Genomic DNA, 20,130 nt, shown 5'->3' on the forward strand with positions numbered 1-20,130 from the left:
AAAAAAAAATAGAGAGAAATATTTCATCTTTACATAGATATTTAAAAAGTTTAGACCCTTAGGTAAATATTTATGTTTTTTTTTTTTATAGTAATTTTTTTTTTTTTTTATTAAACATTTTATGTGGGCATTTTTGGGAGGGTGGGATGTAAATAGTGTGTTATTTGGGGAAATATTTGTGTATTGTAATTTTTTTTTACTTTTACTTTTATTTTTACTTTTTGGCCACAAGATGGCAATCTTGATTTTGTTTACATGACGTCACTCTAAGCGTACAATGTACGCTTAGAGGGACATAGTTTCAGAAAAAGCGTAGCTTCCGAGAAAAGCTGTCGCTTTTTCAGCGGGGGAGAGGAATCAGTGATCGGGCACCATAGCCCGATACATTGATTCCTGGGCTACCGAATCCACGGCCGGGAGTGCGCGTGCATGCGCGCGATCGGCCGCGGGAGCGCGCCTGTCCTCCTTGACGTTTTTATACGTCAAGGAGGACAAAGTGGTTAAAGACCGGCTGTTAATTAGCTGCATGTGAAAATAACTACAGAGGAGGTAACTTAAAGAGAACCAGAGATGAAGCACCCTCATGTATTTTATTACATTTATCAGTGGGAACATGACAGTAAACACCTACCCTGCTTTTAGTTTCATTGTTATCTGCTTAATTAGTCTATTAGCAACTGTGATAAGAATCCATCGACTATTCAGTCGAGGTTTGACCTGGAATCATTATAGCTGAGTCACTCTTCTGTGTAGTCTTTTCAAGCCCAAGCCTTTCCCTCTCCTGGCTTAGATTTCCTGCTTTGCATACTGAGAACTGTGATGATATGGGAGAGGCTGCTGCTCCTGAGAGAGAAGCTCTGTGGCTGTAATATGATCCCTGTGTGCTCTGTGTGCACTAGATACTGATAATAACGGCAGTTTCATTTCTATGAGAGTGACTTCTTACAGGCAGCTGTACATCATACCAAAATGAAAGCACATAGATGAAAGGCTGCATTTAGCCTAGATAGCAGCATAGTCTCATATAGCCTAGACAGCACATCCAGAACAACTGATAACCCAGAAGGAGAAGGGATATGAGCCGGCGGCCATATTTGATTTTTCCTGGAGCAATAATGGATAAAAAACACTAAAAAAGGCACACCAGAGCGGCAAAATTATCAGGTAGAGCATTTATTCTTTACAAGCTATCAACTGATATGTTTAATTTGTGTGAAACGTTCATCTCTGGTTCCCTTTAAGGCATGAAGAAATAAGATAACTCTCTCACTGTGTCGTGGCAAGTTTTCGCTTGCCTTATTATCTCCAGCAGGATCTTAGTGAATTGAGGCCTATATCAGTAAAATGCCTTTTACTGATATAGGAAAGGGAAGGAAAGAGAAGACCCTTGGTCCTACAGAGCTTTCCCGTTATTCTCAGGGTCCCCTCATTCCAGCACCATCACTGCCATTCCTATCTGCTGCAGCAGAAGGCGTCGGAAGTCTTTGGGAGCCCGAGTGCTCCCGAAGACAGGTGGCTCCGTACTGTGCATGCGTGACTCACACAGGCGCAATACAGAGCCGCCCATCTTTGTGAGGCTTCCAAAGCCTACCGTGGTGGCACAGAGCAGTATTGGACTGATCGGTTAACCTCCTGAGCGTTACGCTGCTCCGGACATTTTGCAGCTTTTGAGTCACCCAGGATTAATGTAACAGATTGCATGGCTGCAAAAGCTTTAGATAGCACAAGGCTAGCTAGCATAGGTAGCCGGCACCCCTCGATCGGCCCCGATTCCCTGATCCAGCCACTTAATACATTACCCAGCCTGGCTCCAGCAATCGGCGCAGCCTCCCTTCACAGCTCCGACCTTCTCTATGGGGAGGATTGTACATGACGTCATGATGTCACTGACGTCATGCGTAGACCCGATCCTCCCAATAGAGAGACCGGAGCTGTGCAGGGAGGCTGTGCCAATCGCTTGAGCCAGGCTGGGTAATGTATTAAGTGGCTGGATCAGGGGATCGGGGCCGATCGGGGGCTGCCGGCTACCTATACTAGCTAGCCTAGTGCTAGCTAAAGCTTTTGCAGCCATGCAATCTGTTACATTAATCCTGGGGAACCCCTGAGGCGAGTGAGTCGTACATCCGACATAGTGACGGGCATACCGCTAAGGAGATTAAATAAATATAATAATAACAGGGGTGACAGCGCTGGAAGGAGGGATCCAGGAGAGGAACAGCAAGGCTCTATAGAACCCAGAGCCTTCCCTCTCCATAGATAAGCATCTGCTTACTGGAGGAGGGGGGCAAAGGACAGTGACAGTAGATAGCCTCTGGCCCCCCTCCCTGCGCTTTTACAGCGGCTGGATTAGAGAGAAGGGGAGACCAAGGCGGCCAATCAAAGAGCAGAGAAGTGAATGACAGAGGCATCAGCCAATTAGGCTGATTCAGCAAGCCTGTCACTTCTCTTCTGCGTCCATGCGTACGCTCTTAGATCCTGGGGGCATGAGGAGAGAAATTGCACATGAAAAAAAAATTAAGGATGATTTTAAACTTTTCAATTGCCTGATTATTATCCTTTCTACTAATATATCACCCAGCAATACAGAAGTTATTGTGTATTTTATGCCTAACAGTTACTCTTTAAGCTACCAACAAACAGGAAAATACTCTTGATAGTTCTTTTTCACCTACTTCTTGGTACTTTTTTCAGTACTTTTTCAATTGCAGTGCTGAAAAGATATTTGAAACAGACAAAAAAAGATCTCCTATGAGAAAAAGTGAATTGAAGAAGGGCCAGGGCCTCTTCCACTATATTCATCATCTGGAAAAAAAAACGCTCTCTCATTTATCTTACCCTATCAGACACAATATTATAAGGCAGGGTAAATGTCTGTCCCTAAAATTATAAAGGTGAAAGGTTTTTTGCAATACCAAAATTGTGTATATTCAGGTCTCTGTCTCTAGAGGGAAAACGGTGGTTTGATGTAAAAAGTGCAGGTGGCTAAAATTATTATTTTTCTGGAAAGAATAAGTATTATAGCTCAAGGTAGGCTCCTGTTGCAGGTATGGCAACTGAAATGTGGTTCGGTGTGAAGCAGATTTCACTTATTTGAATTGGATACCTCTATGAAAAGTTGAGTGGCAGGTATAAGTGGACAGACCTTGAATATTTTGTAAAGGGACTTAACCGGTTCAGCACAGCAGTCCGAAAATCTCATGCATCCGAGCAACGTTCACCTCCCATTCATTCGCCTATAACTTTATTGCTACTTATCACAATGAATTGATCTATATCTTGTTTTTTCCGCCACTAATTAGGCTTTCTTTGGGTAGTACATTTTGCTAAGAATTATTTTTTTCTAAATCTATTTTAATAGGAAGATTAAGAAAGAAATGAAAAAAATTTATTATTTCTCAGTTTTTGGCCATTATAGTTTGAAATTAATATACGCTACCATAATTAAAACTCATGTATTTTATTTGCCCATCTGTCCCGGTTATTACACCGTTTAAACGATGTCCCTATCACAATTTATGGTGCCGATATTTCATTTAGAAATAAAGGTGCATTTTTTCAATTTGCGTCCATCACTATTTATAAGCTTATAATTTTAAATAATATAATAACATATTCTCTTGACATGCATATTTAAAAAGTTCAGACCCTTGGGTAACTATTTATGTTCTTTTTGTTTTTTTTAATTGTATTTTTTATTTTTATTTTTAATAAAAAAAAGTGTATGTGGGTAATTTTTGGTGTGGGAGGGAAACTGTTAATTTTAAATGTAAAATAATATTTTTTTTTATTAAAAATGTATGTTGGTGCAGTTTACTATTTGGCCACAAGATGGCCACAGTGAAAAAAGTCCTGGATGCGAACGATCTCGCATCCAGGAACTAAAATGCTGGGGAGATGTTTCCTGGGGGCAGAAATACCGTGCTCTCTGGAGAGAAAGCGTCAGTATTTCTGCGGGGAAGTTAGATCGGTGAATGGGAATTATATTCCCATTCACTGATGGAGGGGCTAGCGGCGGGCAGCGGGAGCGCGTGCGGGGGCGTGCCCGATCGCGCACACCAGCCGGCGGCAGCAGCAGTGCCTATCTGGACGAGGAAGTTCGTCCAGATAGGCCGAACTGGTTAAAGTGAACCAGAGACGAATCACCCTCATGTATTTTACCATATATATTAGTGGGAACATCAGAGAAACCACCTACCCTGCTCTGTTTCATTCTGCACTGCTCAGCCTGCTTGTTAACAGCCCTGATAAAATCCCCAGCTGAGCATTCAGTCTGGCTTTGCTCAGGAATCATTATAGCTGAGCCTGTCTTCTCTGATGTCTTTTCAAGCCCAAGCCTACCCCCTTCTGGCTCTGCTATAATGACTCAGCTATAATGATTCCTGAGCAAAGGCAGACTGAATGCTCAGTCTGGGATTTTATCAGGGCTGATAACAAGCAGGCTGAGCAGTGAAGGATGAAGCAGAGAGCAGGGTAGGTGTTTTCTCTAATGTTCCCACTGATATATATGGTTAAATACATGAGGGTGCTTCGTCTCTGGTTCACTTTAAGCCTTATACTGGCTCATATGCAATTCACTTTTTCTCCTGACTTATCACCTAGCTGATGTTTTTCAACTTGTCAATAAAATGCCCTTTAAGCCACCAGAAAGCAAGAAAATACTCACAATAATTTTGATATTAGTTTTCACCTCCTTTTTTGCACTATTTTAGTTGAAATTTGCTGGAAAGTTATTTTAAATTGAAGATGAAAAATTCTCTCCCTGGAGAAAAAGTAAATTGCATATGGGTCACTGATTTCTGGGCTGGTTACTTCCTTCCATGTGAATGTGACTTGATGAAATTTCAGTGGGTGGACAGGATTACGGTAATTGATCATTTTGACCACGCTAAAGGCTCTTCCCCTGTATACCCCTGTTGCTTTGCTGGATATTGCTGCTCTTACCTGGAGTCAAGGTGCACTTGTAATTTAATAATTTCAGTATTCGCATGGGCCTTGCTATGTAAACTATAGCTTTGCATTCACCAAATACCTGAGAAGAAAGATTTATATTATTGAAAGTGTTCCATCATTAAATATGCTTACCTAATAGAAAAATATGTATTGTGCTGATATTGCTTATTAGCAGTGAGATTAATATTTCTTTACCAAAGTTAGTGTCATATAATATCACAAGCATTATATCTCACACTATACAAGATGGATTGTTAGACATAGGATTGCTCAGTCACAAATTCACATTCTGAATTATGCAAATGTTTCTGCCAATGATTTCTATTGGATAACACAAATGGACCAATAAAAAGCCCTAATGGGAAATTCAAGAAAGCCACCAACAGGGCTCTTAATCACTATTGTGATATATGGGGATCCTACAAAGATAAAGAAGGTAAAAGAGGTACTGAGTGGAAAATCCAGACAAATGTCCTCTTTAGTTTCTCTTTTCCACAGAAAATTAAGAACGTGATCATAAATGCATTGCAATTATTATATTATGTAGTATTTATACATTTTATATTGACATATTCTGCAGCGCTTTGCAGAGAATATATAGTCATGTTACTAACCACCCTTCGCAGGAGTTCACAATCTAATGCCTACCATAGTCAAATGTCCATCGTAGTCTAGGGTCAATTTATGAGCGAGCCAATTAACTTATTTGTATGTTTTGCGGATGCAATGCTTTTTCCTCCATTCACACTGCACATGTTGTTCACACTGACAGTCATTTGAACGGCAGTTTGTGCAACTGATCCGCCAAGCGGATCGGGCAAACCGGCTGTTATCAGTCACTTGACTGAAAGTACACACGTCCAACTTGTCATTCAAACGACAAGTAGGACGACAAGTTGGGCGGAAAATCAGGACGTCACGTATTTATGTACCTTAATACTTTTAGCCATTGACCCTAAACAAGCATGCAGCAGATCAGGTGTTTCTGACATTATTGTCAGATCTGACAAGATTAGCCACATGCTTGTTTCTGGTGTTATTCAGACCTTACTGCAGCCAAATAGATCAGTGGGGCTGCCAGGCAACTGGTATTGTTTAAAAGGAAATAAATATGGCAGCCTCCATATTCTTCTCACTTTAGTTGTCCTTTAAGAGTGACCTGCTAGAAATGAAATGTGAGTTTGTCATTTCAGCTGTAAACTAGCTGAATGCTCAGAGACAAAATAATCCCGCTCCAGCTCCGGCTGCATTATCCACTTGCTAGCAATAGTCCCTGGCTCCACTTTTAACGCATGCATCTGAAAATGGCGCCTGCGAATAATGGCGCACGGTGTTGCCGCTAATCCGTTTGACTCTTATCGCTATTTAACGTTAAAGCCTTATTGTTATTTAGCGTTAAAGCCTTATTGTTATTTACCGTTAACACACAGAACCCTCTCTGTACCTATCCCTAACACCTAAACTCCCCTGGTGGTGCCTAACCCTAAGACCCCCCTGGTGGTGCCTAACCCTAAGACCCCCCTGGTGGTGCCTAACCCTAAGACCCCCCTGGTGGTGCCTAACCCTAAAACCCCCCTGATGGTGCCTAATCCTAACCACCCCCCTGGTGGTGCCTAACCCTAAGACCCCCCTGGTGGTGCCTAACCTAACCACCCCCCTGGTGGTGCCTAACCCTAAGACCCCCCTGGTGGTGCCTAACCCTAAGACCCCCCTGGTGGTGCCTAACCCTAACCTCCCCCCTGGTGGTGCCTAACCCTAAGACCCCCCTGGTGGTGCCTAACCCTAAGACCCCCCTGATTGTGCCTAACCCTAAGACCCCCCTGATGGTGCCTAACCCTAAGACCCCCCCAGTGGTGCCTAACCCTAACCTTGACAGTGTTACATTAAATCCATTCCCCGTTTTGCAGTTAAATAACGTCTGCAGTTTGGCTTATGTAGGGCGCTATTGGTAAATAACGTTAGTGTGTGCCACTATTGATAAATAACGTTACTGTGTGCCACTATTGATAAATAACGTTAGTGTGTGCCGTTTTTCTTTTTTTTTCCCTGTGCGCCATTATTATGCAGTACTAACGATAAATAGCGATAAGCGTATCTTTTTAATGCGGCGCCATTTTTATGCATAGGCGCTGTGCGCCATTATTCACTGATCCCACTTTGAACTGCTACAAGGTGAGTCATCAGTTGTAGGCTTCCTGCTTGTACGGTTAGTCCGATGCAATGACATTAATGGACAGATAGCTATTGTTCTAATGGTGCGTACACACGTCCAACTTTATGCCTGAGGGCCCTTTTCCACCAGCGCGTTTGTGCTGGCTGAATCGCAAAAACGCAAACCGTTAGCGATTTTACAATCGCTACGGTTTGCTTTTTAACATGGGAATCGCGGTAGGTCATTTCCACTACCGCGATTTGTTTTTGCCGGGAACGCGAACGCGCGGCGGAGCGATAATTGCCGCGATTTTGCTATGCAGTGCATAGCATAGCAAAATCGCAGCCGCGAACGTCGGGGAATCGCCGGTAATTGCGATTCAGCAATCGCTAGCGTTCAGCGTGAACGCTAGCGATTGCTAGTGGAAAAGGGCTCTGAGCGACGTTTAAACTGGTTGTAATACTTACCAGTTCATGGAATTGAACTTCTTTGTTGCAATCCTTCCAGCCTTTCCCACTCAGAACATGGCAGCCTGTCTCAATGACATCAACATCTACATAGTAGACAGCAGCACCAGGTACACTCCGCTCCTGAAAATGGGCAGAAGAAAATCTAAGTAAATTAAAGTTTATAAATAAAAGTACAATAAAATACTGATTACAAGTCAGTTATAAAATGTTTGTGCATTTATTACGAAGTTATAATTTTTTTTCTAATTATTTGCATATTTCACTGGTTTTTTTCAGAGGATTAAGGCTGTATTCACTGTGGGACGTTGCGTTTTAATGCGACCTTTAAATGCAACGCGTCTGTGTTCAGAGGTAACGCACTGCAAGCAGTGAGTTACCATAACGCAACATTTTTCAATGCGATGTCAACATCGCGCTGTGAAGTCAAGTAGGATTATCATTGCTGTGCTGTAAGCTGCGTTATAAGACTTTATAATGCAGCTCCTCAATGTGCCACTGTGAATGCGACCTAAAGGAAATCCATGTTTTATGCCACTGCCGACTTCCTTTTTAACAATGCTAGTTACTTGGATGTTGCGCTAATCCTGTGCCTAACTCCTAGAGTGACAGACATCAACAAATAACACATCCTTTACAGACAAAAAGTAGGGATAATAAAAATTGCACCCCACAGAAAGAATACACAGAGACAACAGAAGCCCAAATGGTGCAGTATGTCACAGTACCAGAAGTATGTAAAATATGCGGATGAATTATACTCACAAAGGTGGGTTGCAGAAGGGCAACCGACCACTAGAAGATGGAGATGTATAACTCCCGACTCCACTCGTGACTAGACGGAGCTGGTGATGGTCGCACTCTTGATAACAAGCAAACCTCAAATGACCTAAATTGGTCAAAGAGGGTTGATCCCCCTCCAAAAGGAGGGTGAAGGCACAGGATAAAGGGGAAAGAGGTGCCCAGAGAAGATAAAATTCGTTAAAAACAAATGAAATGAAAAAAGTGAGGTGGCTTACCTCAATTAAGTCAAATTCACGTATTAATAGAATTTTATTGCACAAATAAGATGTCTTATTTGTGGCTACAAGCACTTTTAGGCACTGCTATTTGGCCTGAGGAAGTGGGTATGCACTCACGAAACGCATTACCAGTGCAATACAATTCTATTAACACGTGAATTTGTCACCTCACTTTTTTCATTTTATTTGTTTTTAACGCATTTTATCTTGTCTGGGCTCCTCTTTCCCCATTATCCACATTCTTTACAGAATAGGATTATAATTCCTGAGAAGTGTTTATTGCTGAGTCTTGTTTCCTATCTACAGGATTAAAATTGGTCATACACTAGTATTAACCGCCACAGAGCAGAGCTGGAAACTTCTGTATGAGAATTATGAGGGCCTGTTTCCACTAGCGAAAATTTGCATGCATTTTCTGCAGGCAGATTCGCATGACAATACAAGTCAATGGGCCTGTTTCCACTACAAAAAAAATCTGTGCGCAGGGCTGTGCAGAACAATTCTGCACAGCAGAGCCATCAGAATTCGCACCCGGCACACATATTGTGCGATTCGCATGTAATTTAATTAATAGGAAAATCGCATGCGTTTTCATCATGCGAATGTCAATGTGAATTTGCGTAAGTTTTCGAGTAAAATTTCATGAAAAAGAACAGGGCACTGACATGGTTAAAATCGCATAGTTAGAAAAATATGCGAAAACATGTGCGTAAATTCACATGCATACGAATTTGCATCCGCATGTGAATTCGTTTATGCGTTTTCTGCAATGGAATCACAATGCACTAGTGGAAACGTAGCCTAAGGACTGGTTCACACGGGCTCAGCCGATTCCCTGAAGCTTTCATGCTTAAATCGGACGGGAATCAGCCTGTAGAATATGGGGAGAATCAACAAGAGACAAATGTACCTCTAATCAGATTCGATTAGAGATAAATTTGTCTCTTTGTCGATTCTGCCCATAATAATCATGTGTATGGCTACCCTTACAGTATTCATGTAGAAGCCATTAAAGTGGATGCGAGATGAAATTTTACTCATTGCATAATTGTGTTCCTTTCCTATTGTTTATAGGGCATTCCTAAAGCCAAATACTTTTTTGTTTTTGTTTTAATACTCTAATTCCCTATAAATGAAACAAGCCACGCCCACAGGTTTTCAGAGAGCCAAGGCACTTTCAGACAGTAGCAAGGGCTCATGGGAGCTCAGTCTGGGCAGGAGGAGGGGGAGGTATTACTAGCCAGGCAGGGCCGGCCCGCCCATGAGGCGGGGTGAGGCGGGTTCCTCAGGCGGCAGGAAGTGGAGGGGCGGCACCAGATGAAGTGGCCTGTGATAGCGGGGGGAAGCAGCCACGTGTAATGTATCAGCGGCTACATTGCAGAGAGGAGACCAGCAGGGCGGGAGCGGCGATCGGATCCAGGGAGGTGAGTAACAGCTGTGTACAGCAGCGCTTCCCTGCGCGCTAACTCTGCTGCCTGCAGTCCGAGGGGGGAGCATGGAGAGCGGCCCGGGGAGAGGGAGGGAGAGGTCGGGCTGCCCTCCCCGCGGCTCCGGCTCCCCCCTCCGCCTTTATGAGGGGGCACCTACCTACTTAACCTATACTGGGCAAGCTACCTATCTATCCTATACTGGGGGGCAGCTACCTATCTAACCTACACTGGGCGGCAGCTACCTATCTAACCTATACAGGGGGGCAGCTACCTATCTAACCTATGCTGGGGGGCAGCTACCTATCTATCCTATACTGGGGGGCAGCTACCTATCTAACCTACACCCGGGGGGCAGCTACCTATCTAACCTACACTGGGGGGCAGCTACCTATCTAACCTATACTGGGGGGCAGCTACCTATCTAACCTGTACTGGGGGGGCAGCTACCTATCTAACCTATACTGGGAGGCAGCTACCTATCTAACCTGTACTGGGGGGGCAGCTACCTATCTAACCTATACTGGGGGGCAGCTACCTATCTAACCTGTACTGGGGGGGCAGCTACCTATCTAACCTATACTGGGGGGCAGCTACCTATCTAACCTATACTGGGGGGCAGCTACCTGTCTAACCTATACTGGGGGCACCTACCTAATCTAACCTGTACTGGGGGCACCTACCTAATCTAACCTATACTGAAGGGCAGCGACCTAATCTAACCTATACTGGGGGGAAGCTACCTATCTAACCTATACTGGGGGCACTTATCTAACCTGTATTTGGGGCACCTACCTACCTAGCTAGCCTATACAGGTTACCTATACTGGGGGCACCTACCTAACTAACCTATACTGGGGGTACCTACCTATCTAACCTATACTGGGGGCAACTATACTGGCTACCTATATTGAAGGCACCTACCTAGCTAACCTGTACTGGGGGCACCTACTTATCTAACTTATACCGGGGGGGGGGTGCCTGCCTATCTAACATACTGGGGGCAACTATACTGGCTACCTATACTGGACGCAACTACCTGGCTAACCTATACTGGGGGCAACTTTACTGGCTCACCCATGCCTGGCCACCTATACTCGGGGGGCACCTATAGCTGGCTACCTATACCAGGGGGGGGGGCAATTTTTACACCCTCGCCCTGGGTGCATTTTAGCCTAGAAACCGCACTGTTGCCGCCGGCCTCCGAGTCCGATAACTCCGAGCTCTGCGGCCTCTCCTGTCTCCTCCAAGGCTGCACGCTGGTGACGCTGCCTAATGCCTAAGCCTGCTGATTTGATGGCGGCGGCTGCCGCCCGCTCTGCTGCCCTGGCTGCGGCTGATTGTCACGGTCAGTCACTGAGCAGCGAGCGCCGCCGACGTGACCGTGACGATGATGATGATGAGGCTGGCTGGCTGCCGCCGGCCGCCGCTCACTGGCCCAGCGCGAGATCCCTCAGATCCGAGATGGAGCATGCCCGCCGCAGACCGCAGCCGTCTGTCCCCTGCCAGTGCAGGATGCATGCTGGATGCGGATGCCCGCCCTTCGCCGCCGCCAGACCCGGAGGGAGACCCAATCCCCGGTGAGTCAGTCACTCACTTTGCTGTGTCACTCAGGCTTTCCTTCACGGACACGGTCGGTTGTGTGGGGGATGTAATGTTATATAGAAATATGGGGGGGGGGGGCGCCTTTACGATCTTTGCCTCAGGCAGCAGAAAGTCCAGGACCGGCCCTGTAGCCAGGTATTTCAGAGGCAGAGGGGAGGAGGGAGGAGGAGGAGGGGGCGGATTAGGTTTTTTTTGCTCAAGATGCAGATAGGCCTGCCTCTGTGCAATGTTTACAAACAACATGGCTGCTGTCATTGTAGCACAGGAAGAAATAATCATATTCTATTAAAGCTGATTGCAGCTAGATTTGCTGTGTAAACTATATAAACTTTAGATAAGATACATAGACGAGTTACTTGTTATAGTTCGTTTTTCATCTCGGATCCGCTTTAAGGGGGGGGGGGGGGGGAGAAGAAATCTCTCCAATGGAGACACTGACAGCAATTAAACCAGGCAAAACATGTTTACTTACGTTTCACCATATGTAAGATTTAAAAAAAAAATCCTGCATTTAAGCTTTAACATTTTCTGATAAGAGAGATTTTTTCATGAAATGGATAGGAGGAAAAATGTACATAATATGAAATGTCAGGCAGAGACGCCTCTATGTATGGGCATGCTCAATCAGCCAAGTGTGCAAGATTGGGTGGGGGCAGGACTAGGGCCTGTTCCTACTACTAAATACTAACGCTGGGTACACACGATACAATTTCCCGCCCGATCAATGGGTGAACGGGAAGTTGCATCGTGTGTGTAACGATTGTGGAATCGTCTCCGTGGTCAGCGCACCAGACGTGCGCTGACGCGGCGGATTTCCTCCACAAGCGTATTATTGAGGACACCCAGGCTAGGTGCTATGCACCTGCAGAGGGAAATTCCTGTCGGCAGGTGGAGCTGTGGAGTGCAGAGGAACAGCTCCTCTGCCCTACCACACACGCCAGACAGGAATTGTACGAAGGGAAGAAACGCAATCGCAAGAGAAGCGATTGAGAGTGAGCATAGAGACAGATTGTGTGTGTGTGCATAAAATTAGTCGCCAACCCGCGACTGTGCACACACCACAGCAGATAAGAAACAGGAACGCGATCGCGAGAGGTGCGATCGCCAGACGTGACACAAGGTTACAGCAAGGCGGAGCACGAGAGTAGCAAAGGCACAGCAAACAATACAATAAGGAGATACGGAAAATAACAAATGCTAGCTAACCGCGAACACCGCACTCATTCGCAACAGTGCACGCGGTTATGCGCGGTCTCCACGTGATAAGCACAATAGAGACAAGCACGCCTAACTAACCATTAACAGACAAACATGAAACAGAGGACGCGAGCGCTTGCTTAACGGTTACCTCACCGAGCCTCCAGCAAGCGCAGCAGACAAGACAGACACACGAAAACAGGGACAAGCGACAGAAGGATCCCCAGCGCTAGCTAAAAGTGGCTAGCGCGATCCCAGAAGACAGAACAGAAGGATCCCCAGCGCTAGCGAAAAGTAGCTAGCGCGATCCCAGGAGACAGAGTAGCAGAACAGAAGGATCCCCAGCGCTAGCAAAAAGTAGCTAGCGTGATCCCAGGAGACAGAGTAGCAGAACAGAAGGATCCCCAGCGCTAGCGAAAAGTAGCTAGCGTGATCCCAGGAGACAGAGTAGCAGAACAGAAGGATCCCCAGCGCTAGCGAAAAGTAGCTAGCGTGATCCCAGGAGACAGAGTAGCAGAACAGAAGGATCCCCAGCGCTAGCGAAAAGTGGCCAGTGCGATCCCAGAAGACAGAACAGAAGGATCCCCAGCGCTAGCGAAAAGTAGCTAGCGTGATCCCAGGAGACAGAACAGAAGGATCCCCAGCACTAGCGCCAGGGCGAGTGCGATCCAAACACACGGCAGACAGAACAGATGAGGTAGGCAGAAACAACCGCTGTTCCAACCCACACTCCAGACTCAATCAGAAGGATCCACAGCCGCTAACGCTAGGGCCTGTGCGATCCAAACACAAGACAGACGGAACAGGCAAAACAGATAACACCACCTGACTGGGCTAGAAGGGGAGCCTAAAGCAACCCCCAGGAATCAACTACACTAGATAGCAATGGCTGACACTCCAGCAGTGTCCATCAGGAACAGACCATGGAAGGGAAATGTCCAGCAAAGCACTCTGGGAGCAGAATGCTTTCATAGTGCCAGTCATCAAAAGAAGGCAGGTAAGGGATTTGCATGACTAATGTATGCAAATCCCTCAGCAACACAAGCTGCACAACTGACAGAAGGTCTCCTTTCCAGAGTCCTGCAGCAAGCAAACCTAAACAATGGTCAAAAGGCTGCCTGCCTGCGCAGGCAGCTGAGCGGATTCTCACAGTACCCCCCCTCCTAGGGTCGAATTCCAGACGACCCTCAAAACTGATATCTCCAAACCACTTTAACAGAAGACTCATGAAGGTCGGGCCAGCCCGACAAGGTCCAATTCCAGAGTCAGTCCACCCGAAACCGACCTCATCGGAAACAGAAGCCACCGAAACATGCCCATCAGTACTACCAGTCTCAGTATAACACCCATCAGGACTGTGAACGCCAGAGAAGAAGCCATCGACACCCTCTGACAATACCCACCACCTTCCAAGGAGCGTCCGAAAATACCAAACCTGCCACAATACCTGTTCGAAGTGTCCCTTACAACACAAAAGCCACCGTTGATCTTATCCAGGGTACCAAGCAAAATCTCTCCCGGAATCTCCCAGAACCTTTTGAAGCTCCACAGAGATCCCAAGAGGGTAGAACAATCACCAGGCTCACATGGAGAATTACCAAGAACCCCCATGGAACCAATGACAATTCCGGATTCAGAATTACGAGGACACCCATCAAGATCAAGACTTTCAGGGACCACTTCTGGGCATGCAAGCAGGCAGGCAATATCAGAGCATGTCTCCACCGAGGAAGCATCTGAGTACGCTGGTAACCGAGGCACACTTGGGCTTTCTGGGTCACAGAGCACACTGGGGTACACCAGCACAGGAGAAACCTCAGGACATGTCGGGGAACTGCCAACCTCAGAGTCCGGCACGTCAAGACCAAAACCAGTACCGGGCAGAGAATAATCATGAGTGGAGGTCACAGGCACTGGACTTTCAAAAGAAGACTCGGATACAAATTCAGAAATTTCTGTGACAATAATATCATCATTCACTACACAGGCGTGAAGCTCCATCAGAGCTGAAAAGGGAGCCAGCAAGGCAGCAATGCCTACTGAAGTGGGCAACACCTCAGAAGGACTTGGGGGGCAGGAGACATCTCCTACAAGTTCTGCACCCTTTGGGAGGAACTCGGAGATCTCCAGGAGGTCAGACAGGACCTCAGGAACATCCTTTTTCAAGTTTCCTAAGAAGGATTCTGAACTATCCATGTTACAGGGCAAGGCTTGAACTTTATTTTGTGAACCGGGCAGATGTCCCAGGGAAGGTTCCACCATAAACTGAGACTGAATTTCATCATCAGGACAGGGATACACAGAAATATCTAGTGAAACTAACTCTGGCTTTCTGAGTTTCGTTTCACTGCAGGGAAATTTCTCCATAGCAGTCAAACCAGACTGCAATTCCAAAATAGCAGAGAAACAGGTAACAATGGTTGCAATACCTAGACGAGCCTCTAGGGACACTGCAGGAGATTTTAAACAAGGTAATATTGACTCATCCAGATTACTGGGTGGAGAGTCAGTACTTACTTCAGAATCAGACTTGCAAATGTCAATGCGAGTGGACATAATGTCTTTATTCATGATACAGGGCAGGCTCAGAGACATCTTCTCTGGACAGAGCAAAGGTGCTTCAGTATCAGGTTCACAAAACCAAAGTGCTGTCTCACTCTTAGACTCGGCTAACGATGTCGAATCCGAGGAGACAGAACGCAAAATTTGCGAATCCACAATCGCTTTAGGTTGCGAAACCGAACACTCCAAAGACAGGGATTCTGAGGTCTCCAGGCTGGATTGCTGGATCTCAGAAACGCCAGCTGACAATGTACCTTTACAAACGTCACCTGAATGACGTACACGTAATTCATTCAGAATCATTTTCCACATACAAATCAGCGGACTCAAAAAGTCAAATTCACACCCCTTTTTTTCTCTTAAGGCGGAAGCATAACTTATACATGCTCTCAAGACAGATTCACTTCTGGCAATGTAGTACTCACAAAACGACTCTGAATCGTTCTCCAATTCATACGACAACGCTTCGAGCTGTTTTTTCTGGAACGGGGGCTCCCATTCACACCTGACTAGGTCTGAGCATTCATACTGAACCATGTTAGGGGAAGTTGTGACAACAACATGAGGAATCATATTAATTTTACTCTTGAAACTGCATAGTTTGGGAATTTTCCCGATAGCAAGATCATAGATGGAGGATCTTAAAGTAGTACTGAGAGAAGAAGATCTGTTTTTACATGACAAGGGATCACACAAATCATTGACAAAACTGACACACTCACGCCGATCACAATCGACAGGAACATCTGAGAAACAGGCATCAGATCGCACAGATTTAACCTTTAAACAAACGGGAGAAACTCCATCAGAATTCACGCAGGTGTCCACAGTCGAGGCACACCCATTCATTTCAGGTCGCACAGTGTCCAAACTCACTTGCTTTACCCCAGAAAGATAGGAATAATCATGTGACAATGGTGTCTCTTTATTGGAAATAATTGGTTGGTGTGTGTGCAATTCGTCCAAAATAGTCTGCCACACATAAATCACCAGATCCACATCACACTCATCACATTCATCAGAATCGATCAAAAGGTACATAGAGTCGAGACAATCATTCAGGTCATCCGCGCTCTTTGCGATATAAAAATCGCAAAAGGCTTTCCAATCGAAATCAAACTCTTCCAACAAGGCCCCAATCTCCCATGGCGGTTCAAACAACCCAGTATCTAGGTAATCTCCGTATGGGTTGGGGTCAGGAACGAGGACAGACTTTTTAACTGCTTTAATGTAGTGTGCAATACTACCTATAATAGGATCCACATATGCCTTTGCCTCAGGCAATGACATCTGAAACAAATCGAAGGTTCCCTCTGCCCTGGGAATTTTGGTTGGGCTGGACATTCTGTAACGATTGTGGAATCGTCTCCGTGGTCAGCGCACCAGACGTGCGCTGACGCGGCGGATTTCCTCCACAAGCGTATTATTGAGGACACCCAGGCTAGGTGCTATGCACCTGCAGAGGGAAATTCCTGTCGGCAGGTGGAGCTGTGGAGTGCAGAGGAACAGCTCCTCTGCCCTACCACACACGCCAGACAGGAATTGTACGAAGGGAAGAAACGCAATCGCAAGAGAAGCGATTGAGAGTGAGCATAGAGACAGATTGTGTGTGTGTGCATAAAATTAGTCGCCAACCCGTGACTGTGCACACACCACAGCAGATAAAAAACAGGAACGCGATCGCGAGAGGTGCGATCGCCAGACGTGACACAAGGTTACAGCAAGGTGGAGCACGAGAGTAGCAAAGGCACAGCAAACAATACAATAAGGAGATACGGAAAATAACAAATGCTAGCTAACCGCGAACACCGCACTCATTCGCAACAGTGCACGCGGTTATGCGCGGTCTCCACGTGATAAGCACAATAGAGACAAGCACGCCTAACTAACCATTAACAGACAAACATAAAACAGAGGACGCGAGCGCTTGCTTAACGGTTACCTCACCGAGCCTCCAGCAAGCGCAGCAGACAAGACAGACACACGAAAACAGGGACAAGCGACAGAAGGATCCCCAGCGCTAGCTAAAAGTGGCTAGCGCGATCCCAGAAGACAGAACAGAAGGATCCCCAGCGCTAGCGAAAAGTAGCTAGCGCGATCCCAGGAGACAGAGTAGCAGAACAGAAGGATCCCCAGCGCTAGCGAAAAGTAGCTAGCGTGATCCCAGGAGACAGAGTAGCAGAACAGAAGGATCCCCAGCGCTAGCGAAAAGTAGCTAGCGCGATCCCAGGAGACAGAGTAGCAGAACAGAAGGATCCCCAGCGCTAGCGAAAAGTAGCTAGCGTGATCCCAGGAGACAGAGTAGCAGAACAGAAGGATCCCCAGCGCTAGCGAAAAGTGGCCAGTGCGATCCCAGAAGACAGAACAGAAGGATCCCCAGCGCTAGCGAAAAGTAGCTAGCGTGATCCCAGGAGACAGAACAGAAGGATCCCCAGCACTAGCGCCAGGGCGAGTGCGATCCAAACACACGGCAGACAGAACAGATGAGGTAGGCAGAAACAACCGCTGTTCCAACCCACACTCCAGACTCAATCAGAAGGATCCACAGCCGCTAACGCTAGGGCCTGTGCGATCCAAACACAAGACAGACGGAACAGGCAAAACAGATAACACAACCTGACTGGGCTAGAAGGGGAGCCTAAAGCAACCCCCAGGAATCAACTACACTAGATAGCAATGGCTGACACTCCAGCAGTGTCCATCAGGAACAGACCATGGAAGGGAAATGTCCAGCAAAGCACTCTGGGAGCAGAATGCTTTCATAGTGCCAGTCATCAAAAGAAGGCAGGTAAGGGATTTGCATGACTAATGTATGCAAATCCCTCAGCAACACAAGCTGCACAACTGACAGAAGGTCTCCTTTCCAGAGTCCTGCAGCAAGCAAACCTAAACAATGGTCAAAAGGCTGCCTGCCTGCGCAGGCAGCTGAGCGGATTCTCACAGTGTGTACATGTCCAAAGTGCACCCGATCGATAAAGCGATCAATTTATTAATGGTAAGTGTGCAAAATCAAGCGCTTTATCGAACGAGAGCCGATTGGACATGTCAGAAATAATTGATCGCTTCCTGTCGATCAGGCGGGAAATTGCATTGTGTATACCCAGCATAAGTCTGTTACCAGACTGCTTCCCAAAGTAGATAGTGGCGGGATGTTGGAAATGCAGTGCGGAACCCATGTCTTCCTATGAGAAATCACTGACCCATTTACACAAGTCTATCAGCACTATGTCTGTTTTGTCTGTTGTTTTTCTGCAATATACAATTGACCTGCAGGACTTTTCTGATAGAACGGACTTGTAGCCATGGAACTTACAGTAGTACAGCCTATCCATACTATACTGATACACTGCCATTCCTACAGAGAGTGAACTTACCCTTAGGGAGGGAATAGCTTCATGGGCCAGCTAGGCTACATTCACTCTATACGCATTGCATAATGCTCACCCTACAACACAGGCATAACACAATACACACTGTACATGTTAAAACGGGCATGTTATTTTCATAGCATGAACAGTTGCTATGTAACATGCACTTTTTTCACACACATTATCCCAAAATACACTGTAGAAAGTGCACAGTAATGTGATCCAGTACAATACGTAAACATGCACATACAATTCACATGTGTCAAAACAGCATGACACAATGTGCATAGTGTGAACACATAGCTAAAAAATAGAGATCACCCAGGTAAAAAACAAAATGCATACCTATTTTTGTCTTCCTGAGTAGCATCACCCATCAGACATTTTGACTAGCATACACACCAATAATTTCTCAATTTGTACTAGCAAAAAAGTTTCTGTACCGTGTTAGTTAAACAAATGATGTGGGTAGAAAAAAACAAAAAGTTTTGTAAAAGTAATACCTTTTAATGGCTAACTAATAAAGTTAAATTATACAAGCTTTCTGGGATCTAAACCCCTTCTTCAGGCATATTTCATAACATCTGGAAACATGCCTGAAGAAGGGGACTAGATCCCTGAAAACTTTGTTTTTCCTACCTACATCAATTTGTACTACAAATTAAAGGGGAGAGAATGAACTTCTTTTTCATGTATCCTTAGAATAAAATGAAGGATGAAACTGGCTTTGCTGCTGTGGCAGCTTTAACATGTGCTCTAACTAGCCTGGCACCTACTATACAGCATAGTAAATTGTTACAAAAGTTTGACTTACCACTTGCTCATAAATAGCTTTAGTACGAACAGGCCTAAGGGCAAATCCTTCCTCCCGGTGTTCATTGATCAGATCCATTGATATGTCAGTTTGCACCGTTGATTCATTGCAGTTGAGAGGGGTTAAGATAGGCAAAGGCTTTGGAGGGCTAGTGGCAGAGCACAATGACACTAGGAAGCACACCACTAGTGCACAAACACGCCCCATTTTACCGGAGGAATTCAGGTTGTGTTTGAACTGAGCAACCAACTCTGCAGCATCCTGTTATAAAGCTTTTAATTCTGGACAGGCTCTGGTCTCCTTGACCTCATCTTTGTTGACCTACAAATAAAAGGTAAATGATTATGAGCTGCTGACTTGCCGAATGCTAATTTAGTAAGAGCAGGTCGATGTCCTACAAGTCCGTTCCATTATCTATTGCAAACTGCTGTTATCAAATAAATATCTGTCACCTGATCTAAAGCACATGGTCTACAGGGGGATAAAGGGATAAAGGATAAGCGCCTAAACAATCAATCAGCCAGGTGATATGTCTGAACTGGTTCTGTCTTGTTACAGGCAAAGAA

At 45.7% G+C, this 20,130-nt stretch overlaps 1 protein-coding gene across 1 annotated transcript in view; it reads right to left on the reverse strand.

Moving 5' to 3' along the window:
* The window catches only part of LOC137571651 (fetuin-B-like), a 36,083-nt gene extending 16,273 nt beyond the window's left edge, over window positions 1-19,810 (reverse strand). Inside the window, exons 1-3 of the mRNA XM_068281111.1 lie at window positions 19,565-19,810; window positions 7,570-7,692; window positions 4,942-5,029 (exon numbers count right to left, since the gene is read on the reverse strand). Of these exons, the coding sequence (XP_068137212.1) occupies window positions 4,942-5,029; window positions 7,570-7,692; window positions 19,565-19,771 (418 nt within the window). The 5' untranslated portion in view covers window positions 19,772-19,810. The remainder of the gene's footprint in view (window positions 1-4,941; window positions 5,030-7,569; window positions 7,693-19,564) is intronic.
* Between the last annotated feature and the right edge of the window lie 320 nt (window positions 19,811-20,130).

Source organism: Hyperolius riggenbachi, chromosome 4 (genome assembly GCF_040937935.1).
Source record: "Hyperolius riggenbachi isolate aHypRig1 chromosome 4, aHypRig1.pri, whole genome shotgun sequence".
NCBI lineage: Eukaryota > Metazoa > Chordata > Amphibia > Anura > Hyperoliidae > Hyperolius > Hyperolius riggenbachi.